This window comes from Trachurus japonicus, chromosome 10 (assembly GCF_045865225.1).
Source record: "Trachurus japonicus isolate A0001 chromosome 10, Traja_1.0".
NCBI lineage: Eukaryota > Metazoa > Chordata > Actinopteri > Carangiformes > Carangidae > Trachurus > Trachurus japonicus.
In genome coordinates, this window is record NC_140916.1 from 37,061,304 (window position 1) to 37,085,632 (window position 24,329).

The 24,329-nt window shown below is 40.3% G+C and overlaps 2 protein-coding genes across 2 annotated transcripts; one reads left to right on the top strand and one right to left on the bottom strand.

Annotated features, from left to right (window-relative positions):
* Window positions 1-4,463: 4,463 nt before the first annotated feature.
* LOC146980372 (THAP domain-containing protein 2-like) lies at window positions 4,464-8,619 on the bottom strand. Its single transcript, XM_085788598.1, has 4 exons — window positions 8,166-8,619; window positions 6,761-6,953; window positions 6,526-6,633; window positions 4,464-4,660 (listed from the first exon to the last, which is right to left on the bottom strand). The coding sequence occupies exons 1-4, from the start codon at window positions 8,243-8,245 to the stop codon at window positions 4,478-4,480; spliced, it is 564 nt and encodes a 187-aa protein (XP_085644724.1). The 5' UTR covers window positions 8,246-8,619; the 3' UTR covers window positions 4,464-4,477.
* A 2,778-nt stretch (window positions 8,620-11,397) lies between these two features.
* Window positions 11,398-20,825, top strand: slbp (stem-loop histone mRNA binding protein). Its single transcript, XM_085788662.1, has 8 exons — window positions 11,398-11,462; window positions 13,218-13,349; window positions 14,859-14,972; window positions 15,079-15,144; window positions 16,137-16,259; window positions 17,744-17,899; window positions 18,976-19,084; window positions 20,640-20,825. The coding sequence occupies exons 1-8, from the start codon at window positions 11,398-11,400 to the stop codon at window positions 20,700-20,702; spliced, it is 828 nt and encodes a 275-aa protein (XP_085644788.1). The 3' UTR covers window positions 20,703-20,825.
* The last annotated feature ends 3,504 nt before the right edge of the window (window positions 20,826-24,329 follow it).

The window sequence follows — 24,329 nt, forward strand, 5'->3', positions numbered from 1 at the left end:
ATCTATACCAAATGTTTACATTTATTTTAATCATTTTTTGTTTTATTTTGTGTTTTTTTTTTAATACAAATGACACACAAACATTTAAGTTCCTACCGATTCAATCAATGTTACGTGTTAATGGACCAGTATCGGTGCATTCACCTTTATTTTTGCGCACATCTGCCGATAAGGTTCCAACATCATCTTATTTGGGTACGGTATTTAGGAATCTTTACGATTAATTAATTGTGGCGTTTAATACCGAGATTAATTGTGAAAACAAGTAATCATGACATCCCTAGTGCCCAACATTTTGGACAAATGAATATGTTGTTCACATACACAGAGCATTTCGCTTGAAGAAAGACCTTAAATGTCTGTTTGCTGCAGGACTTGTATTTACTACATTTCACAAAGTCAAAAGGTTTTTGCACACAATTGTAAGCGATGGTTATTAAATGTAACACGGTGCCTGCACAAAAACAAAACAATACAGACTCTATCTATACAGAGCAAGCTAACAAGCTAATGTCTTCAAGTATTTACTTTAGCTCTAAATGCAGCCTGTGTATAACAAGACTAAAGTGAAATAAAGAAGCACGTGTGTTTCGAAAAGATGTACCTGTACTCGAACACTTTCTATATCCATAAAACATACAATATTACCTTGTTTTGTTATTGTCTGACAGCTGTACTGAAGCTATGTCGTCTCCTGCCTCAGCTCCAACGGTTTAAAACTGCGCCTGCGCCGTCGAGTTTCCCCCGGTTGCTGGGAGACAAAAGGAAACTTTACTCCCGCATTGGTGGACATCGTTAAGGCCCGCCCACTCTAGTTTACGATTGGCTAATAAGGCTACGTCACAGAGCCGTTGGGGGTTTCTATTGGACAGCTCCCATGTCAATCAACGGAAAAGACTCTATCCAGCCGTTGCTACAAAAAAACAACACTGAAGTTTGCCCCAGGCTCAATCATCTGTTTTAAATGGTATATTCTCACTCTGAACCGCCACTGTTGTCCGGGGAAACGACAGTTCAGACCACGACGACGTGTTTGTGTTGAGTTGAGTGAGGTGACGTCCACTCCCACTCCCACAGAGGAGCTCGTGTCTGTCAAAGTGAATCTTATTACGGACTTAGGTCTTTCCTAAGACGGACGTGTTAATCCAGTGCAGTCTGTCAGGTCTAAAATAGCATACTGTGTTACTGTGTTACTGTGTTAGCAAGCCAGCCCCGGAAAACACAAGATGTGGCTCAGCCAATCAGGAGACAGCGTCCCCGGTTGTTACGGAGGAGGAGGCGGAGTCTCGCGCCGTTACCACGTACACGCTGCTCTGCAAGTTCATAACATATCCACAGTGGTGGACAGTAACAGAGTAAATTTACTTGAGTACTGTAGTACTTAAGTACATATCCAGAGGAGTTGTACTTTACTTGAGTATTAGATTTCTTTGGTACTTATTACTCTTACTTGAATACATTTCCAAGACAAATACTTTTTACTTTTACTCAAGTTTATTTCTAGGAAGGCTGAAAAGTACTCGTTACTTTCAGGTCTGCTCTTTTTTTTTCTCTAAAATCCTATTGGACACAAGCTGTGTTTGTCAAAGAAGGAAACCCTAACCCCTAAAAGCAGCACATCAGTGCAGCTGCTTTCAAAGAGTTCATTCTCACTAACAAGAGTTAAAGTAGCATTATCGCAAATACGGCAGTAATAGCAATACAAAAAACTGAAATATGCAATGAATAGGTCCAGGGGAGCTATAACTATATGTACATAAAATATAGGCAATGGTGTAGTGCCTGTGGAGCAAATGCAGAATTCCATTTTGTTATGAGACAAGCCACGGCGCGGCGCTTAGCCCCACCTTCTGAACACCACGCTATGTAGAGAGAATGAGGATGTTTATATCCGATACGCTGCAAAACCGTCTTTGGCTGCACCACTGGCCGCATCTAGTGGCCGAAATTTGCGATAGTGCTACTTTAAGGTCCTTAAATTCACTTAGAAAAAATTATAGTAATTCATTGATGTGAAAAATAAGACATTTGGCCTACATTGCTCTTAAATTTAAAAGCATGTAACTACTTTTGGATACTTAAGTACCTTTAAAAGCAAGTACTTTTTTTATTCTTACTCCAGTAACATGTCAACTGAGCTACTTTTACTTGTAACGGCGTAAATTTTGACCAGTAGTACTTGTACTCTTACTCAAGTACTGGGGTCGAGTACTCTGTCCATCTCTGCATATCCACAGGCTATAGGAATACATGAGTGTGACATGCATGTCTACAGTACAATTATACATAGACATACATTTCAAAAGGCTTAGGCTATATATAATTGCTCCAATTTCAAATGTTTTTGTTTTTGTTCTTTTTTTTTCTTTTACATAGACTATTGTTATACCACATGGTAATATCTTGTAGCCTACATCCTAATCTGACAAAGTTTCTGAGTCAGAATACTCTCTTATGGTCAGGTCTGTGGTTCTAAATAAAAGAAAGAGATACAACTTCTAACTGGCCCCCATCACCCTGACACCCTCCATGTTTACATATTACTGAGATTTATTTCAAGTGTCAACACTGTCAGCTTGTGTTATGCTGAACATGATCTTGGAACAACAGAAGTTTGTGTGAGTAAACAGAGAGTTCATGTCTGTCACAGTCACGTTCATTACAAAAGAAAAACGCATCATTTTCAAATAAAGGACAGATCAGATGCAGTTTGTCTGGATTGGACAGCGCCTGCTATGACAGAGGTGAGCTGGTGCTGCCGCCTACTTCAAATCTTTTTTTCTGTTTTGGGCTTCATTTAGATGAAGTAGGCATGACAGCATCATTTAAGCACTTAGAACAAAAAAATATACCATAGACATACATTACATACACAACAAACTAGGGGAAACATGGGGGAAATACAATAAATGGAAAAGAGAGAGAGAAAAAAAAACATATAAAGAACATAAACATTGCCAGAAAATTAATGATTTCCATCATTCAAATAGATCGTTCTTAAAGAGGGGCTATATTTAATCTCTCAAGAATACAGTTCGTTTTCATGGCTTTTTTATTTTCAATGTCCTTTATTGTTGTTGCATATTGGTGAATTTCTTGGGTAAACTGTTCCAGGCTGGGTTTGGATTCTGTCCATTTTTTTTGTGGATATGAAATTTGTCCATGAGCAGTCCCAGTTGTATAAAAAATGTTGTATCTTTGTCCATCTTATTGTTTAAAAAAAAAAAAGAAAATGTCCTTTTCTTGTAGAATGATCGTTTGTCCGGTTGTTCTTCTTATGTAGTGTTGAATATCAGTCCAGAATATTTTAGAGTACATACATTTGTAGAGAAGGTGCTGTATTGTTTCGTTTTCTCGTCCACAAAAAACACAAAGAAAATCCATATCAATTTTAAATCTTTCCAAAGTCTTTTTTGCTGGATAAATATTATGCATTATTTTAAAGGACACTTCTTTTACCTTGTTGCCAATACAAAACCCTTCACCAACTGACCACGCTTTGCTCCAGTCAATGTCACCGTAGAAAGAATTTTTGAAGAATTGCCCTGGTGGCTGTAAACAATTTCTAATGTATTTATTGGAGCATCGTTTCGAGCAGCTTTGAAAACTGAACAAAGTATCCAAGTGAAAATAAGACACTGCAATTGGCTGGCTGGCTTTTACAAATTGCAGGTCGCAGTACTCGTTTATTTAGTTTAAACTTTAAAGAGACCCAACATTCCCACATGAGCAGGAACAAGGATAAACTCCACTTCAACAGGAGGAAACCTCAGGCAGAACAAGGCTGTGGGACTATATACATACTTACAGTATACACAGGTGTATGTACAAATAATCACACTGAGGAACATATATATATACATACTTAAAGGGATAGTTCACCCAAAATTGAAATTTCCCTCATGATCTCCTCCCCCTCATGTGGACTAAGGGCTGGGAGAAGTTTCAGAGTCCTCCGTGGCTTCTCTGAGTTACAGGGGGTCTCGGCGTAGCAGTGCATGTCCATATAACGGTTGCAAATGGATACCAACTGTCTTAGTAACAAAAAGACACACCAAAAAACATCCAAATACCTCCATGCTGCTCGTATGTAATGTCCGTCTTGTATTGAAGCCCCGAAATGCAAAATTGTCCCGAAAAAAATTAAATAAGTCTATATTTCAAGCTTGTTTTGTAGCGGAAGCTCCTCTTCCCGGTGGTCTGTCCTCTTCTCAGTTCGTCCAAATTTGACGAACCAGGAAGAGGAGCTTCGAGAAGCTTCCGCTACAAAACAAGCTTGAAATATAGACTTATTTAATTTTCTTTGGGACAATTTCGCATTCCGGGGCTTCACGGATAACTCTGAAACTTCTCCCAGCCCTTAGTCGACATGAGGGTGAATAGATAATGAGTGAAATTTCAATTTTGGGTGAACTATCCCTTTAAATCTATACAGCTGTATGTGCAAAGAATCACACTAAAGAACATATATACATACTTATATCTTTACAACTTTCTTTGCCCTGAGATCCTCCATAAGACCACACACAGTGTTCTTTGCCCTCCTTTCTCTGTCCTTTGCGTTCCTCTTCTCTCTTTCCAGACTCTCCACCCTGGCTAAGGCTTCACTGAGTCTGGCCTTCAGCTCATCCGGTGATGAAGGCAGTGCATAGGAGTGGTCCTAATAGGAAACCAAGGATAGAAAGTCATGTTTATATATATATATATTTGCTCGTACAATGTGCTGTCAACTCTCCCACATTCTTAGGCCTAGTCCACACGAGCCCGGGTATTTTTGAAACCGGAGTTTTGCTTCGCGTCCACACCAGTGGTGTAATAAAAACACTCCGTACACACGCAACCGTGAAATCCGCTACCAAGTGACGCAATGCACGTGTGGAAGGCTGTTTTAACCAATCAAAATACAGTGGAAACCGCTTGGATCAAAAGGCTTGGGACGGAATCATTTCTAATGCTGTTTAAATAATTCGTTATCAAGTAATCCGCTTATAGTGTTCATTTTTGGTCATTTTATGGATGTAAACATGCGCAAAAACCATTTCAAAACTACGTGTTATTATAGCTTTATTTCACAGACTCCAAGTCCAACAATTAAATATTAATTAATTTAATAAAAATGTGTAGCCTATTTATTTTATTTTCGGCGGTGTCCCTTTGACGTGCACTGCTGCAGCAGCCTGCACATGTTGCTGCGCTGTGTCTTGACTCTCGCTGTGTCTTGACTCTTGTGCTGTGTGTTGTTGTGTGCTGTGTTGTTGTGCTGTGTGCGTCACCTGGCTGCTGAGCCACATGACTGTCTGTCGGTGCGGCGCAACTCTTTATGGCTGTTGTGTTGTCTGTCAAAACATGGATGAAATGGGGCGGTGCGTGGCGTAGTGGGTAGAGCGGCCGTCCCATGTAGAGGCTACAGTCCTCGCCGCAGGCGTCCCCGGTTCGAATCCCGCGTCGGGCAGACCTTTCCTGCGTGTCATTCCCCCTCTCTCTGCCTCCCCATTTCCTGTCTATCTCTACTGTGCACTATCAAATAAAGGCAAAAAGCCGAAAAAATATACTTAAAAAAAAAAAAAAAAACATGGATGAATGAAACATATCCACTTTATATCGACCGCGGACGTCACGGATACATTTTCGGCTTTTGGCTCGTTCCTCATCTCCGCATAGGCTCTTTTTATCACTGCATGACAGCAGCGCGACCCCCCCTCCCGTCGTACCCGGGACATAGGCTATTGCCTGTTCATTCATGAAAATCATCCCGAAAAACTCTCAATCAAACAAGGTGGGGAATAAGAAACTGCAGCGCTACTGTAGTAGTTCTGTCATTTTAAAAACAGCTGATCTGTAGCGTCACTTGTTACTGTAAATGATGCTGTGTGGAAAACCAGCTGTGGTCTGTGATTGAGGGTGAGTTTGGAGCTGACAAGAGGATCGCCCTGACGACCGTTTCGTTATATTTTTCTCATCGAAAAACTATACAAATAGCATTTAGATGATGTAAAAAAATAAAAAATAAAAATAAAAAGTGATAAAAATCCACTTTGTCACCTCCATTTTTGCGAGCTCACCTGCAAACCGCTGCAAACAACCTCTGCAGCTGGCAGTGTTTACATCAGCACGTGTGCAGCTATGAAGTAAACGAGTAAAACAATCACGGTTGCAGTGTCCACACGCACCCGGTGAAACCAACCCCGGCCCAAAACCCCACCCTGGACTCCGGTTTCAAAAAAACACGGTTTCAGGGTTCCAAAAGCACGGTTGCATGTGGACAGGACATACAACCGGGAACATATGTTCACGGTTTCAAAAATACCCGGGCTCGTGTGGACTAGGCAATTAATCTCATCACAACTGTATGACCGCTTTGTATGTGTCTCAAGGACATGTTTCAATGTGCACAGGTGTGAATGTGAGTCTCTCTGAAAGAGTGACAGAGAGAGGGAGGTGGTGGAAGGGGATGGGGGGTGATAAGAGGTTTTAATATACCCGCTATTACAGCTATTTGAGGTATAGCTAGTACTTAGTACTCACAACAGTGGGCACAGGCAGGGGTATGGTCTTTTGGACGGGCTGTGGACGGTCCACTGACAGGCTGTCTTGAGCCTTCTTTGAGGTCTGAGTCGTCCTGGTAGCCACAGGCTGGAGTGAAGGGTAAAATACTGAAATTGTCATAATTGATTCCTTCACATTCGGCCAGAAAAAACATTTTCAGCATGATGTTGCACTGACTTATCGAATCCTTAACTTACAGCCCCGTGACACCTACCCTTTGGAGATGAGCAGGGAAACAGAAGACAGAAGGAACAACTCCATCCCTGAGCCTGACTGTCTGACCTGTCCTGTCAAAGTCCTCCGGTCTGAAATGCTCACTGCAGAGCGTAGATGAAGCACCAGCAGAAAACCTCTCCCTCCTGAGAGCTGTTTCCCACTGCTTTCTCCGCCCTTTGTTTTTGGGAAACCTACACAGTGTTAAAAAAAAGTGTCAAAAAGTTAGATAGCCTAAGTGAGCTACCCTAACTAACAACAATCAGAGTAGTTAGTTCGGGGGAATTTAGTTTAATATGATTGACTTGTTTGGAGGCTGGTTTCACCGCAGGAATTCATATATATAGTAGCCTACTATTAAAGCAGAAGTAAGCCGAATATTTGTGTTAATATAAGTCTTAAATAGTTGTATCTTCCAACAGCAATCACTTCTATAGAGTGTTTGGTCTGAAACACTTTCCTTGTATCCTACAACCTTTATCCAATGAGGAGAGAGAACGGCATAAAGGGGCGGTCCTCTCTGTGTGTGCAGCCAAGGGATGCGCGTGAATGCGGTGGCGTAGGGTCGAGGGCGGGGACTGCTAACTGACAGGAAGTTAGCCAAAACCACCGGATCGCTTACTTCTGCTTCAAGTCATAGATATAGATGCCGCCTCTGACGCTGCTGCCTATTGGAACGCCGCCGCCATCTTCAGAAGGAGGAAGCCTATGGTGTCTACTTACTGTAGTCTACAGAGGCAGAGGTCTATCACTGAATTTTCAACCGATTTTCAAGCCGTTTGTTTTAATGTAAATGTCATATATATTTGTGATAAAACATACACAATATTGTATGAGTCTTGATGCTCAGAAAACAGGCAAAAACACAGGAACAGAGAAACGGGGACCGAGTACACGCGGGGTACACGGGGAACATGTCCCCCGCACTTCAGGGTCATTCTATGTCAACTCAACCAGAGTTTGGCAACTTTAGTTTAAATTTTGACTTTGTATATCATTTTTAAAGAGCTAAAGTTGGTTTCCTGGTGCTGTTCTGTTTGTTTGTGTGGTTCTTTAGCTGCTAAGGAGAGGTGCAATTGAATGCGAGAGGATGATTAAATCACTGAATAGGCCTTTGAAGAATTTGTCCCCCTCACTTTTAAAATGATGGCTACGCCGCTGCTCGCCGGCCTCATCACCATGGCAACCACAGACTCACAACTACCACAGCTGATAATTAGGACACATACAAATACAGGCTACAAAATAACAAACTATTAATGTAACACCCAAACATATCCCACCCTATGATCCCACCTTTACACTAGTAACGTTAAAGTTTCATTTATGTCATCTTAAGAGATAACGTTACATCAAATTCAACAAGTTCATAACAGTTATATATATAATATAAAACAACTTCTTACTTGTGAAATGTTATTCCATGTTTCTTCGTTTTGGCGTTTCTTTCATGGGAACATAGATAAGCGGCACACACGGCTGGCATTTTGCCAGATTCACAGCTGTCAAACCCGGTCTGATGGTCTGACAGTTGACTGCTCGTCAGGAGGAACTCCTTCTCAAGATGGCGGCCGTGAAGACGTGCCTGACCAGCCCGAACGCGGCATCTACGTGTATATATCTATGATAATGACCAATCAAAAGTAACTGTTCAGTCTCGCCTGTGAAAGGTAATTCCTTGGGACCTGGTTTCGACTGCAGACCGGTTGAAACCACCATACAGTCTATGGTTGGAACATTTCCACGCAGCACATGAATGTGGCATCTCACCGACCTGTCCAGTTCGCCATATTCAACATGGCGGCTGCGGCGACGTTGACGTACGACGAGCGCTCGATGCGACGTCTTTGCGTCAACCTGAACCTCCGCCGCCCGCCTCCTCCTCCAGCGGGCCTGGTTGATTTGCATGCGGTGTATTTTCTCAAAAAGACATTATCTATGGAGTTGTTATGGACAATAATGAATGGGACTTTCTGGTAAACAATATACTCATCCTCGGGAAATTTTACATACACAAGTGTAAATACATGAAAGTGAAACCTAGGTTCTATGTGTTTCATAACGAATTTCTATCTTTCACCAAAGCCCTTAACATAATGAAAAGTAAACATGCAATGAAACTTTTCAGTTTATTTGAAAAAATTTTTTATATTTCATTTATTTATTTCTGGTGATAGGTGATAGCTACAAGTTTAATTCCTTCTGGCCAGTAGGTGTTGAACTCGCTCCAACCTTCTGTTTTACTGGTTGCCAGTTACAGCAGTCGACACATGACATCAGCGTTATAATGCTGTTGCCACAGAGATCATTCCATGCCGACGTTGCCAACGTAACCAGATGTAAATATTTACATATTTCGGACCCACCAAAATTTATTAAACAATTATTTATATACTATTTTTTTTTTAAATTCAGTAAAATTATACTTTTATCCTGCACCCCTTTTAACAACTTTATTGACAACAAGAGTATACACAGGACTGAATACAGTTAGATGAAATAAGTGTATACAACATTAATACACAACCAAACAATCATAAATACGCCAGGGGATGACAGCAAGACAGAAAAAACATAAACTTAAATAAATATTTTGTAAAGCTTACAAAGATCATACGTTTTAACAGCTTTTTTATTCTCACAATCACAGAGGGAGGAGATATATTGACCAACATATGCAGACAGTTCCAAGAAGTTTGGCTTCTGCTTCTTACCAGAAAATTTAGACTTAAGTAGCCTATATAAAATTTGGATAAAATAATTAACAAATTAATCATATAAAACTGAGAATTTTGTTTTTTATCATATTCAGTGTAGCCAAACAAAACATTTTTCCAGCATAAATTAAACTGGGGGTGAATATGATCACTGATAAAGCGTGCCAGTCTGCTCCAAAGTTGTCTGGTGTGTGGGCCAGACCAAAATAAATGAACCAAGGTTCGTTCGTTGACAGAGACACAGTGGGTACAGTTCACATCAATGTCCTTCTTAAGCCTTTGTATATAATGATTAGTTGGGTAAAATCTATGAAGCATTTTAAATTAAATCTCTTTGACCTCAATGCACCTGCTCCATGGATGTATTACATTAAAGCAGAAGTAAGTGATCCGGTCGTTTTGGCTAATGCTGCGTTCCAGGCAGGCTTTTGAAACCGTAAATTACAGCTTCAAGTCACAACTTACGACTTTGTAGCGTTCCAGGCAACCCACTCGTGTTTCTCCGACCTGTTTTACCGGTGAAAGTCACTATAACGGCCACTCGTAACTTCTGACCCGTGAACTCGTACCAGATCGAACTGGTACCACTTCACGGTCGGAAAAACACGAGTTACGAGTTTCCTTGAACGCACCATAACAGTCCTCGTCCCTACGTCGCCACATTCACGGCGTCCCTTGGCTGCACACACAGCCCTGCATGCCGTTCTCTCTCCTCATTGGATAAAACTTGTAGGATACGATAAATGTTTTCTCCTGGGCTCAGAGCAGAGCAGAGTGACTGACAGACCCGTGTTTCAGACCAAACACTCTATAGAAGTGATTGCTGTCGGAAGATACAACTATTTAAGACTTATATTAACACAAATATATCACTTACTTCTGCTTTAAAGGCCCCATGCTGTGCACTTTTCTCTGGGTTTATTTACCTGCTGATATCCCTAACAAGATGTATCATTGGTTTTGAGTACCTGTGATCTGCTTAATATCGTCTATATTGCCCCTTTCTGTTGCCTCTTTCTGGAGTTCTAACAGGCACAGGTCATTTGGCCAATCAGAAGAGAGAATGAGAACCTCTCCTCTGATTGGCTGACTGTTTTAGAGTGGCATGTGGTCGGGCCAATCACAGGCAAGTAACTGAAACCTAAGCTGCATTCATAGAAATTGAAAAATAAAAACTGGTCAGGGTGGGCGGAGTTACCTTGTGTGTGACATCACAGAAAGGAGGAAGTGCTATCTGCTCGTCTTAAAGAGAATGTTCCTACAAATGGGCGGTGTGTGTTTCTCCGTTTATGACCAGTTTGATGCATGGGACAGTATATACGTGGCCCAGAGACCTCCCCAAGCACCAAAAAATAACCAAAATCACATTTTTCATGCCATGGGGCCTTTAAGTCTGTATTCTGCATTCCTCACTGCACCTGCTCCTGTGGAATGTTAATTTTGATATATGCCATGTTGTTTGTTTATTTTAATTTTACTTTAATTTCAACTGCTCTAAATGTATTCTATTGAAGCACTAATGTGTATGTTCCTATTGTGAGTTAACTTGCACTAATGTTGAATGATGTTCATCTGGCATTCCCTTGACACTTATGGTATATGCACTATGAAAAATGCCAGTGTTGTTTATTATTGTACTTTTTCAATAAAAATTAAAAAAAAAAAAAAAAAAATGTTGTTTGTACATGATTTTGTCAAATAAAGTTGAGAAAAAAAAAAAAGTACCCGCCTCCTCCGGTCACCTGACCCGCTGGATTGTTCGGAGAAGCCGCGCGTCTTTCAGTCTTGGCGGGTGTTCGTTCGTAGGCAGAGAGGCAGCGACAGTAGATAGATAGATCGATCCCCACGGCTGACCTGAGAGAAGCAGCACCGACCTACCTACCTAACATACCCCAAACTACAAAGTAACCTACTGTTGAACATGTCTGAGTGGACCGAAGGCAGACGACGCGACGCTCACAGCGGCCGACGCCACGACCGGGACAGGTAGGTTAACGTTAGGTTGTGTTAGGTTGTGTTAGCCCGCAGTCTGACCCGGCTGCTGACTGACCGACCGACCGGCTGCTGCTGTGCTGTTTTGTCTGTGTCCGGCGAACCGGGGATTTGGTAGCTAGCTCCGCTCAGAGTCTTGTTTCCAAACTGTTATCACTTACATGTGTTTGTTACCAACTTATTTCTCAGCTATTCACGAGAGACTGTTTGCTAAAAACTACTTTTAAAGTTGTGTGCTGCTGCGTTAGCCTGCGCTGGTTAGCATTAGGCTAGCTTCGTTAGCTTCCCCTGTAGCCTAGCAAGCAGCAGGACTGACAACGGTAACGTAGCTCTGAGGCGGGCATTGCATTGTTCGGGGGGGTCGGCTCGCTTTGTGCTTTGTCATCATGTAACAGAAGGCCAGATGCTTGCTTAAAAAATCTGCAGCGAGCCTGTTAAATGAATCAATGTAAGAGCCAGGCAGTCAGCACATCTAAACAGGTGGCTAACAGAGAGAAACAGCCGTTCAGAGCAGTCGGAAGTAACGTTAGGTCATGGCGGGAGAATCTCTGTTGTGTGAAACAATAGACAGCTGATAGAAGTTTGGCTGGACCCAGACAGTCCCTGAGTCCACTTGTGTGTTGAGGTCTTGTGCAACAAGTCCTCGGGCTCGAACCTGGAACAGTGTGCAGCTCACACAGCAGGCAGGACACAGAGAGGATTTATTTTTATCATAATGAACCCAAATGAGAGAACTGAGAGAGGGACATCACATCACTCTGTCAGTTGGATAGATAACAATGAGCAGCTCTTGGTCATTATGAAAGTTTAGTACATTAAAAAAGGACCACTCAAAATGAAAATTAGAGATATTATGAACAAAAAGACTTTAAATTGTTAAGCTTTGTCCTTTTCTAAAATAATTTGTTGCACATATTGTTCAGGACATGTTTAAAAAAAGAGGTTTTGGTTTTAGTTGGGTTGCTTTTTTTACGACAGAGCTGTAATTATCAGGGAGGTGTCAACAGTCTTACACCAGCATCACTGCTTATCTAGTCTGAGCCACTGGATAGTGACTGACTGTGTATAAACCTGTTAACCCCTCCCTTTCTTCTTCCTCTGTTCCCGCCACTACAAAAACAACCTCAGGTTACTACTCTCTGAAAGTGGAAGGTTTTTTTTTTTTTATGGAATTGTGGATCATATGTTCACATCTTTGACATATACAGTACAGGCCAAAAGTTTGGACACACCTTCTCATTCAATGTGTTTCCTTTATTCTCACTGAAGGCACCAAAACTATGAATGAACACATGTGGAATTAACAAAAAAGTGTGAAATAACTGAAAACAGGTCTTTTCTTCTTTGTCTTCTCTTTCTTCTTTTCTTCTTCCTCTTCTTCCTCCTCCTCCTCCTCTATCTCTGCCTCCACCAATTCTAGTTTCTTCAAAGTAGCCACCCTTTGCTCTGATTACTGCTTTGCACACACTTGGCTTCTCTTGATGAGCTTCAAGAGGTGAACCTGACTAAAATGGTTTTCACTTCACAGGTGGTGAAGCCTTGTCAGGGTTCATTAGTGGAATTTCAGTGAGAATCTACAATGTAAATAGTCATGAAAATAAAGGAAATGCATTGAGTGTGTCCAAACTTTTGACCTGTACTGTACTTTTGCTACTAATTTACATGTAAGACCTAGAAAGTGCCCCAGAACGTAGTTTGTTTACTGCTTCTGTGTCTGAATCCCATTCTCTCCTGTCTTCCTCCCTGCAGCAGCTCTGGCCCGTCTCGGTGGTCCCACTGCAGGAAGAGGGGGGTGGATGGAAGCCTGAGGGCCAACAGGGAGTCAGAGAGCGGCCACAGGGAGAACGGCAGCCACAGACACTCTGACGACAGACACGCCAGGTAAGAACAGAAGCAGATCTGCATTTATACATGTGATGGTTATAGATCTACAAGTCTATGACATAAGCAGGTGGTCCTGCTCCACCCGGCGGCCCTGCTCCACCCGGCGGTCCTGCTCCATCTTTCTTTATCAGGGCCACGGGCCACGGGAGTTTAACAAACGTCTACTGCTCAGGCATACTTTCACCTAGAGACTCCATTTAAACTTTAAACAGTAGACACAAGTCTTGTGTATTGTCGTATTACTCCACGTTTTGATAGGTCATATAGTTTTTGATCAATCCCTGATCAATGACAATGATCATTTTTGGAGAAATTATGAGATTATAATGGGTGTGTATTGCACGGAATGTTCGTGTCAGAGTGGGAGAAAGCCCAGAAAAACTCCAGATTTTTTTCTCTTTCCACATTCGGCCCGGCCACAATTTACACTCTACACACATGATTTTTTCAGAATTTGTAAGACAAACTTATTTTGTCTCTCATCATGTGCTCAAAATATCAGAGAGACTTACAGAATTTACAGAATCAGCCTCTGAGTGCGGCCACGTCTGTCTCTGCTCCTCATTGACTCCAATACAAATATTTTCTGAGAGGAGCAGAACGGCCTGATGTTTTAAAAGTGCTTATAGAAAGATGATCATGTGTCTGTCTGATCAGTTCTGTCTTGACCTTAAGATCGTGGGTTTGATTCCCATGTTGACAGAGGTGGCAAAACCGGCAGTAGCTCCGTGGCCAGTAGTTGAGTTGTAAAAAAACTCATGTAAATACGATATCAAAACAAAACACTGAAAAAATAAGACTTCTTAATCCTCTCAAATCAAATCAAGCCAAGTTTATTTGAATTTTTTTATTTGTGCCCTCAGATTTTATTACTTCTTTTATTCAACATGCGTAGGCCTACTCTCTTAATGATGAAATAACGAGGGCTGTTAATCTATTAAAATATTTAATCCCGATTAATCTCATGAATGTCATAGTTAACTCACCATTAATCTCAAATTAATCGCACATTTTTATCTATTATAGCCTAAATATCCCTTGAATTATCATTTTAATACTTTTATCAACATGGAAAAGTGGATAGGCTTGATTTGTGCAAATGTTTTTTAATGAAATCAACTATCAATAGATTTTTTTAATTAATGTTAAAATTGATTTGACAGCCTATAATTACAAGTTATATGTCCAACATTTAATGTAAAAATGGGAGGGATGGAGAGGGGGGATGGCATTTTTTCAGGGGGGATGATTTTGATCGTTTTTATTTCCCTCATCCCCCCTCAACTCGACTACTGTCCGTGGCCCATTCAAAATTTCCCCAGAGAAAATTTTCTAGTTTTTTGTGTCATTGTCGTGTGAGCTACTGGACTAATTTGAATTTCCCTCCTAGGGATGAATAAAGTATTCTCTACTCTACTCTAAAAAACAAATGTCCTCACAAATTGTGTGTCAGTGGGTCAACAAGATGGTGACCAGCAGGTGTTTATCCTTGTGTGTCTTCCACAGTTTCACCACTCCAGAGAGCGCCGGCCCGGTGTCTCGCCTGGGTCGGACCACAGACTGGGGCAGCCAGGTGGAAGACGAAGAGCTGAGGAGGGACGTTCACAGAGACATGCAGCGGTAAGCACCTTTCTCCCGTTGACTGGGCCACTTACTCTTTTGACTTATTTAAAGCTCATCCTTCAGGTTTTATTGACTGTGTTGTGCACGTTGTGTTCAGTTACAGGAGGAGGATACTGGGTGCAGAGGGCACCCAGAGAGAGCGCAAGACCTCCTCTGGCTCCTCGGGGAGGTACGTCTCATTGTCCCTGACTGTTGAACTTATATTACTGTTGTGAACACAGGCCAGCATGCTGTACACCAGTGGTTCTCAACGTGGGGTCCAGGGCCCCTAGGGGTCCTTGAGAGACCTGAAGGGGGTCCCCAATTTATCTCTTGAAAATTTACCACTTTTTTCTAGAAGTTTTTTTTATTTTTATTTTACCACTTTTTCTAGATTATTTTTTTTTACTTTTTTGTTTTGGAAATTTTACCACTTTTTTCTAGAAAATTTTTACTTTCTTATTTTGAACATTTTTTCACGAGAAATTTTAGCACTTTTTCTAGATTTTTTTAAAAACTTTTTTGTTTTAGAAATTTCACCACTTTTTTCTAGAAAATTTTTACTTTTTTATTTTTATTTTGAACATTTTTTAAGTATATTTTTGGCTTTTTTTGCCTTTTTTATTTGATAGATCAGTAGAGATGGACAGGAAAGGGGGAGGCAGAGAGAGGGGGAATGACATGCAGGATAGGTCTGCCTGACGCGGGATTCGAATCCGGGCTGCCTGCGTTGAGGACTATAGCCTCTACATGGGGTGGCCACTATAACCACTGCGCCACGCACCGCCCCTATTTTGAACATTTTTTATGAGAAATTTTACCACTTCTTCCTAGAAATGTTTAAATGTTTTTGGAGAAATTGGACCACTTTTTTCCCAGAAATTTCTCTATAATATTTCCAAAAATTCACGCTTTTAATTTAAAAGTATAAAAAAGTAATGTTCTTCAGTCTCAGAACAAATATTTGTGTATTTCTGCTGTTTACTTCTAAATTTGGTCCAATGGGGGTCCATGGTCTAATTTGTCTCAATTTAGGGTCCTTGATGTACAAAAGGTTGAGAACCACTGCTGTACACTACCCTTTACTCTCATTGTAAATCCAGAACTTCCTTATTTTAGACACTAAATGCAGTTATTTCCTGGACGTGTATAAATGATGGTGAACATGTGTTATTGCTGCAGCTGTGACTCCAGAGAGGGAGACAACATGGAGACCGACGAGGCCGTGCTGCTACGACGACAGAAACAGATCAACTATGGCAAAAACACACTGGCCTATGACCGATACATCAAGGAGGTCCCCAAGTAGGTTCTCACACACCTGACGCATACAGGCCTAGAGCTGTTATCATCACATACAGGACTATTCAAATGTTTTTATTGTTTTTTTTTTAAGTACTTTATTATCAAAGTCACCTCATGTTTGTACATTCACATGTACACAAGAGAAAAAAAGGAGAGAAAACAAACAACAACAAAAAAAGGAAAAACAAAGCAATTACATATACACATCGACACTTCAAACCAACAAACAAGCAAATGGACAAAGAGAAAAAAAGGAAAAACAGGATAACCACGGCTGCAACAACCACATTTTAATTCATTTCTGCATCATAGTAGGTTGAGCATGTAGACCATCTTTTATCATATAGTTTGGGGTTGCCCCTCGTTTTATATACAGCTCTGGAAAAAATTAAGAGACCACTCCCAAAATGACCAGTGTCTCCAGTTTTACTATTTATAGGTATGTGTTTGAGTAAAATTAAATTAATTTTTGTTTTGTTTTATTCTATCAACTACCGACAACATTTCTCCCAAAATTGAATAAAAAAATATTGTCATTTAGAGCTTTTATTGACTAAACTAGTCTAAATAATAGAAATATCAAGTCTTTTCAGACCTTGAATAATAATAATAATGCAAAGAAAACATGTTCATATTTATTCCTAAACAACACAGCAAGAATATTTTAACTCAGGAAGAGTTTATAAATCAGTTTTTGTGGGATAATGTCAATGTTTAATCCCAGCAGTGGTTTTTATAATCTTCCTATAAAACCAGATGTGGTTCAGGTGACGACCTCATCAGAGTCTCATTAAGTAGAATGAGTTGTGTTTGTGTTGGTGTTTAAAAAAGAAAAGAGAAGAATGACTGTCATACATGTAGAGATGCTTTTAAGAAACATTTGTGAAAGTGGTCTCTTAATTTTTTCCAGAGCTGTATGATGTACTCCATCTGATCTAACTAGAATGGTGTCCCTCAATTTTTCGATTGTGGGATGGGTTTTCTGAAGCCGGTGTCTGGTGATTTGTTTTATTGTTTCATATAGTCTGTATTTAGTTGAACAACACATCTTAATGTGTGTTTTTAAATGGAGCCATGACCTTCAGCCAAAGTGCAGCAAAGACTAAAAGCCATAATCGAGTCAGAAGCTGTGTTTCACTTCAGGAGCTTCATCTTTCACAAGCTGTGATGTGTGTCTGTGTGTCGCCAGCTGCTCTTGCCTTTACTGCAGAGTCACAGAGTGCAGCTCCTGTGGTCTTGCAACCTCAACAACAACAACTGTCAGTATTGCTAAAAATGTATTTTTAAAACAAGCTACGTGCAACATGAAGCACTATAATAGAAAGAAACTGTTGGCCAGAGGAAGAAGACAACTGTAGAATGAAATGAAGGTCTCTGTCCTTGTACTGCCACACATTTCCATTCACATGTTGTGTGCAGTCAGTGCATGAGTAAAACTCTCAACCGCTCTTTTTTTCCTTGTTTCTCTCCTGTCATTTCTCCAGACACATGCGTCAGCCGGGCGTTCACCCAAAGACTCCCAATAAGTTCAGGAAGTACAGCCGCCGCTCATGGGATCAGCAGATCAAACTGTGGAAGGTCAAACTGCACGCCTGGGACCCCCCCACCGAGGAAGGCCAGGACAAAGTGCTGGATAACATGTACGTGAATGAGAGTTAAATTTAATCATTTCTGCTTGATTATTTTTCAAGTGGACCAGCTAACTGATAAATTCTTGCAGCTGCGAAGACGATATGTGACCCGTTCCATCAAAATGAGTCGGATGTCTCAACGTTCTATTTTTAGATAATCAGCTGATAACGTGGAAAACCCATAGAAAATCAAAAAAAATGTTTTACCCTAATTTCAAAGCAATGACATTCAAAAACAATCTCCCAAAGTTTCACAGTCCAGATAATTGAGAAAAGGCACGTAAATGATGATTAAAGTTGACTTGCAACTTAAACCCTCTGAAAATGAGTGTTGCTTCGGTGCAAAACATGAAATATCTCCTGAACCGTTCATGATAGAGACGAGCTGTAAACTGCATCTGAATCGCGGGATTCTCCGCTTTCCGACGGTCATTGAATGGTGCATCTGTGACGAGAAGGGACGGGTACAGAAACAGATGCTAAACCGAGTAGCATCGGCGCTAACGGAGCGTAGCATCGACGCTAACAGAGCGTAGCATCGATGCTAACAGAGCGTAGCGTCGATGCTAAACCGAACGTTCACGCTTGCACATGTTTTACAAAATGTCAACAAAACATGACAACTTCTGAACCGTTTATGTTAGAAACGAGCTGTAAAAAGCATCTGAATTGTGAGATTCTCCGCTTTCCGAGGGTCATTGAATGGTGTCTCTATGACAACAAGGGACCGTATAGGGTGCGTGTAATCACGTGGTACAGGAACAGTTGCCAGAGTCACTGGCAAAAACTTTAACTGCTATTTTCTCAGGTTTTAGAACAGAATAAGAGAGTAGGAGATCGTAATTCAAATGGCCACATCTAGAAAACCATCAAATGTATGACTCTGACTAGGGTATCATTTTAAAGCTTATTTTCTAATCTTTCCATTGATACCAAAATCTCAACTTTGAAATTTGGGTCACTGTGACTCATTTTGATGGATCGGGTCACATATGTGGAGCCAAAAAGACCTGTGACGCTGTGTCCAGAGTCAGTTTGTCATGTTGATGTGCCGTCTGTCTGTCTGTCCTCTTCTGTTCCTCCAGTGAGGAGTTGGATCTTGATGATGTAATGGACATTGAGCTGGACTTCCCCACGCTCTCAGACTCCCAGAACGCCCCAGCCTCGGTCGCCACTCACAGCATTTCACTAGAGGTGAGTTGAACCAAGTCACATGACATGAGACATGAGTGGAGCTGTAGAGGATTTAAATGGCTGTACAGACTCCTGACTAGGGCTGGGTATCAATCAAAAATTTTCGATACCGATACCGATACCGATACCTTCACTTCGATACCGGTTCCTGAACGATACTTTTTTCGATACCAATTTTTATAACATCAGTTCTAAAAAAAAAATTAAAATTACATTACACATCACGGTACAAATCTTGAGTTGTATTTTTCTATTCCAACCAGCAGCTTTTCTAAGGCTCAACAGGTAGATCACCCTGGCATGTGTTACAACTTCATTGCAGTTAGATGAATTTTGCAACCTGAAAATATTAGGAAACCACATTCATACATATTTTTTGTAGTTGACACATTAAGGTTTTTAAATAGGCTAAGGGTTTCTGATTTGTTAAATGCAAAAAGTGTTACTTACTAATATCCTAGGGCTATATTGGGAATACTTCAAGGGATAGTTCACCCAAAATTCACTCATTATCTACTCACCCTCATGTCGACTAAGAGCTGTGAGAATTTCAGAGTCCTCCGTTCCTTCTCTGAGTTACGGGGGGGGGGGGGGTCCGCGCAGCAGTATTTGTCCATATAATGGTTGTCAATGGATACAAACTTTCTTCGTCCAAAAAGACACACCAAAAAACATCCAAATACCTCCATGCTGCTCGTCTGTAATGTCCCTCTTGTATTGAAGCCCCGACATGAGAAATTGTTCCGAAAAAAATTAAATAAGTCTATATTTTAAGCTTGTTTGTAGCGGAAGCTCCCAGTGTCTCGGTTCACTGCTCTTCCTGTGTCAGTGCAAATCTCACCGGCGGAACAATTTGGTAGGGATATATGGTAGGGATGTCACGATTACTTGTTTTCACAATTAATCGCGGTATTAAAACGCCACAATTAATTAATCGTAAAGATTCCTAAATACCGTCACTTCCCAAATAAGATGATGTTGGAACCTTATCGGCAGATGTGGCGCAAAAATAAAGGTGAATGCACCGATACTGGTCCATTTATTTAACGTAACATTGAATCGGTAGGAATTTAAATGTTAGTGTGTCATTTGTATTAAAAAAAAAACACAAAATAAAACAAAAAATGATTAAAATAAATGTAAACATTTGGTATAGATGACAATTTATGACCTGAATATTTCAAACATTTCCCCTGGGGGGTTAATAATTGGTCATATATTCATAGATATTTGAAATATTTTGTGTAAACAATGAGTAATGTAATTATATTTTGACTATATTTGATTTTACACATTCATAGTGTTGTGAAATTAATTAGCCTAATGCATAATAATCGTGATAATCGTTAATACCGTGATTATTTCTCTGACAATAATCGTACCAAGAAAATTTGTAATCGTGACATCCCTACTACTATATGGATTATGGCAATAGGTCAATTTGCCAAAATGTTGGACTATCCGTTTAGGTATAACAACTGTAACGGAGATGATGAGGCCTTTACTGAACTTGTGTGTGTGTGTGTGTGTGTGTGTGTGTCTATCTCCTGCTCAGGCTGAGGACTGTATGGGAACTCCAAACAAACTACAGAAGACAGAAGATCCCGACTCGGTGTAGCTCCCGACTGACTGACCCTCTCCCAAAACAAAAATCAAAAATCAAAAACAAACATAAAAACCTCACACACACACATCTCAAGTGGTTCAGCTGTTTCCCAGAATGCCTCTCTGTTCCAGGTACCAGCTACTTGATTGGATTCGAGGTTTGACTGTTCACGGTGCTGCATGTCTGTCTGGGATGATTGTTAGTTCAGCTCCGTGTTCACATGTTTAGTTTTCTTTAATCCTTGCCATTGTTGACCCACATGTTGAGGCATCTTCCAGATTATTATTAATCTGCTCAGGGAGTCTCTCTTCATCTGCATGTCTAATCTCTGAAACCTCTGATCTGTAGCAGCAGAGAACCAGGTGATGGTGTTTAAACATGCCTGAGTGTGACATTCATAAAGACAGACAGGCTGGACAAAGGTATTTTCCTTTTCATGATTCATACGGACAAGACTTAGTTTTAAACACAAGAGGAGCAGGACTTCGGTGATAACTGGGCTGTGATTAGTTTTTACATGGGTTGTGTTTTTTAATAATAATGTTGCTGTGTTTCTTATTGCTGTTTTGCTTCATGGTGAAGACTTTCAAATAAAAAAAAAACTTGAAACTTTCGTGAGTCTTTGGGTTGTTGTTACTGCTGCAATGGATGTTGGGTGTGTCCAGGGCCGGCCCTAGGATGTTGGTGGCCCCCTAAACAAGGTTTTTGTTTGTGGCCCTGCACTCTAAGCACAAACACCAAATCACTGGTTAAAACTGAATACAGACGTGTTTATCCCTCTGAGGTTTGAGGCCATTTTCTCCACTTTTACATATTTTCTTAAATTTATCTTTTTAAGATCAGGGCCGTTGTGTAGGGGAGAAAGGTGATGATAACTCTAGGGGCCCAGCGCCCAGTGGGGCCCATAAAAACCCCCAGTAGTCTAATCTTTGTATGACTGATTTATTCTGCGTAAGACCCTGACTAATACTCATAGTACACTGTAAAAACTCAACATCTTTCCAAGAATATTTGTCTTATTTCTTGTCCAAATGTCTCATTTCTAGTCAAAACTAATTAACTCATTACCTAAAAATGAACTTGTTTATAGATCATTTTCACTTAAATTCACAATAAAAATCTGCCAGTGAAAGTAAGTTTTTTGTGCTTGTAATAAGGAAGAAAAACTTGCTCCACCATCAGATTTTTTCTACTTATTCCAAGTGAAAATCTGCTTGAAAGAAGTAAAAAGTGTCTAAAAACAAGCTACTTTTAATATGATGTGTCTTATTTTAAGTAGAATGAGATTTGTTTTGACTAGAAATGACATTTTGACTAGAAATAAGACAAATATTCTTGGTAAGATACTTGAGTTTTTGCAGTGTAATGCTGCATTAGCATCAAAACAAAGAAGGCTAAATAAAAAACGATAATACATACGTAGTCTAAGAAAAAAAAAAGGAAAAGTTAGGGGGAGGGGCCCACTTTAGTATTCTTTAAAGGTGTACAGAAATGGCCGTTTGTCCCGTTTGTCGCGCCGAGTTGTCACGAGCTGCAACACGAGTTTACCCGAGTAAGGAAAACAAATTTGATTGGTCGTTATCGAGCGGGTGGGATATTCAAAGTTTGGGGCGAGCCCGAGCTCTGTGTGTGTGTGCGTGTCTCAGACATTTGAATGACGGATTACGGATCCAATATCAGTGGCTGGTGAATCGTGTGCAGGCTGACGTATAATCCGTGCGCCTGCATTATCCAATACGAAAAAAAAAATACACACTTTCATCCCGGATTTACTCAAAAATAGAATTTTGCACAAAGTTTGGCCTACATCGTCTGAAAGATGAGTTATCACATTAATTTTATGATCCAGAGTGGGCTCAAATTCAGTTTTATTTTCTGTACACCTTTAAGGGGGCCCAGAATTCCTAGCAACGGCCCTGTTTAAGATACTTGCAGATGTAACAATACTCAAGTGTTTTATGTCTAAATATTAGAACCTCCGCTGTAAGCACACTGAGGCCAGTTTGTCCTAGAACACTGTAGAAAGAAATAATTTAGGACAAATGCTGGAAATTTGAGGTCTGCTTTTTGAAAAATTTCAAATCCCTTGTGAAAACACTCCTTCAGTCATGAGAATGAACTGTTTTTGGTGGTAATAGCCTAAAGTAAGGATAAGTAGTCAACTAGTATAAAATAACATGACACCGTGGACTGGTGTTCCTTCTGTCCTCCCCAATTTTTTCAGTCACCAGCCGCCTTTAACCCTCTATGGTACCATGTTGCCCTCAGGCAGCAACATACCACTTTTTGGCCTGTCACATCTCCACAATTCATCCCATTTAATGCTGTAATACTTTAAAAAAGAGAGGAGACCTTAGAGAACCAATAACAATGCTTTAATTTATCACATGACTTTCAAGAAGCCACTGAAACCCTTTTTGCAGACTTTTTCAAAGGAAACAGGTTTGCCATTTTGCTCCACTAAAACGGTCTGAAAACATACAGTAACTTCCTGGCCCTTTTTCATCTGGAAAAAAATATATTTACACTAATAGATTAGTAAAGTTTAATTTTTAATAGTTCCATGCAATTTATTTACTTATTAAATAATGGAAACTTGTTAAAATGCACCTGTTGCCCGAAATCAACAACGTACCATTATAGAAAATTGCAATGTTGCCTTGAGGCGACAGTGGACCATTATGGAATCAATATCGCATTATGAGACCATGGTAGTGTGTGTTTAGGTGTAAATATAATGTTCAAAAACATATAATTCATCATAATTTAGTTTTTTATCCTTAATAAATGTGATTTTGGATGCAGTAAAGTAAACATCAGGCTATTATGATGATGATGAGGAAGATGAGAATGAGAATGAGGATGAGGATGAGGCCAGTGAAGGTGAAAGTCTACAGAGACTGGTCGGTGTTTCTAATACAGTAGATGATGAACCGTAATAGTACAATGTTGCCTACAGGAAACAAATCCCAAAAACTTCCAAAAATAAATAATTTTTAAAAATTTCTTTAGATTATGTTTATTTAGTCTATTTTGAGACATAAAAACACTACAAACATTTTTTCCCCCACTGGCGTCATAATGCAGCGTACCATAGAGGGTTAACACACAAACATGAGAAGTTGTGGTTTTGCATAGTGTTGTGACGTTCACGAACGAACCGATTCTATTGAACGGCTCGTTAACATGAACGATGGGAGCCGACTCGCAGCTGGGAACCGTTCTTTTTTTTTCTTCTTTTTTTTTTCTTACATCTCTGTGTGTTCATAGCAGTCAATTGAAGCTGCTCCACCGGCCACGTAAGTGGCGTGCACCCGTGCGGGCGTTGTTGTTTTGCACAGCTGGTCTATTTTATTTCCTCAATGCGCCGCTATGCAGCCCTCCAACAGGTAAAAACTACATAGAACAACGGTCTTAATATTTACAATGAATCCAGACGTTAAAATCTAGTCCACACATATCAAATGAGGTTATAATCAATATTTCAGAATAATTCAAACTCAGATATTAGTGGGATATCTAATTTTATATTATTTTGTTCCAAATCTCACCCCATTATTTCCAAGATAAAATGAGTTACCACCAGGCTGGCTTCTTAAAACTTAATAAATATAAAAATCAGTCAAATGAGCCAGTTTT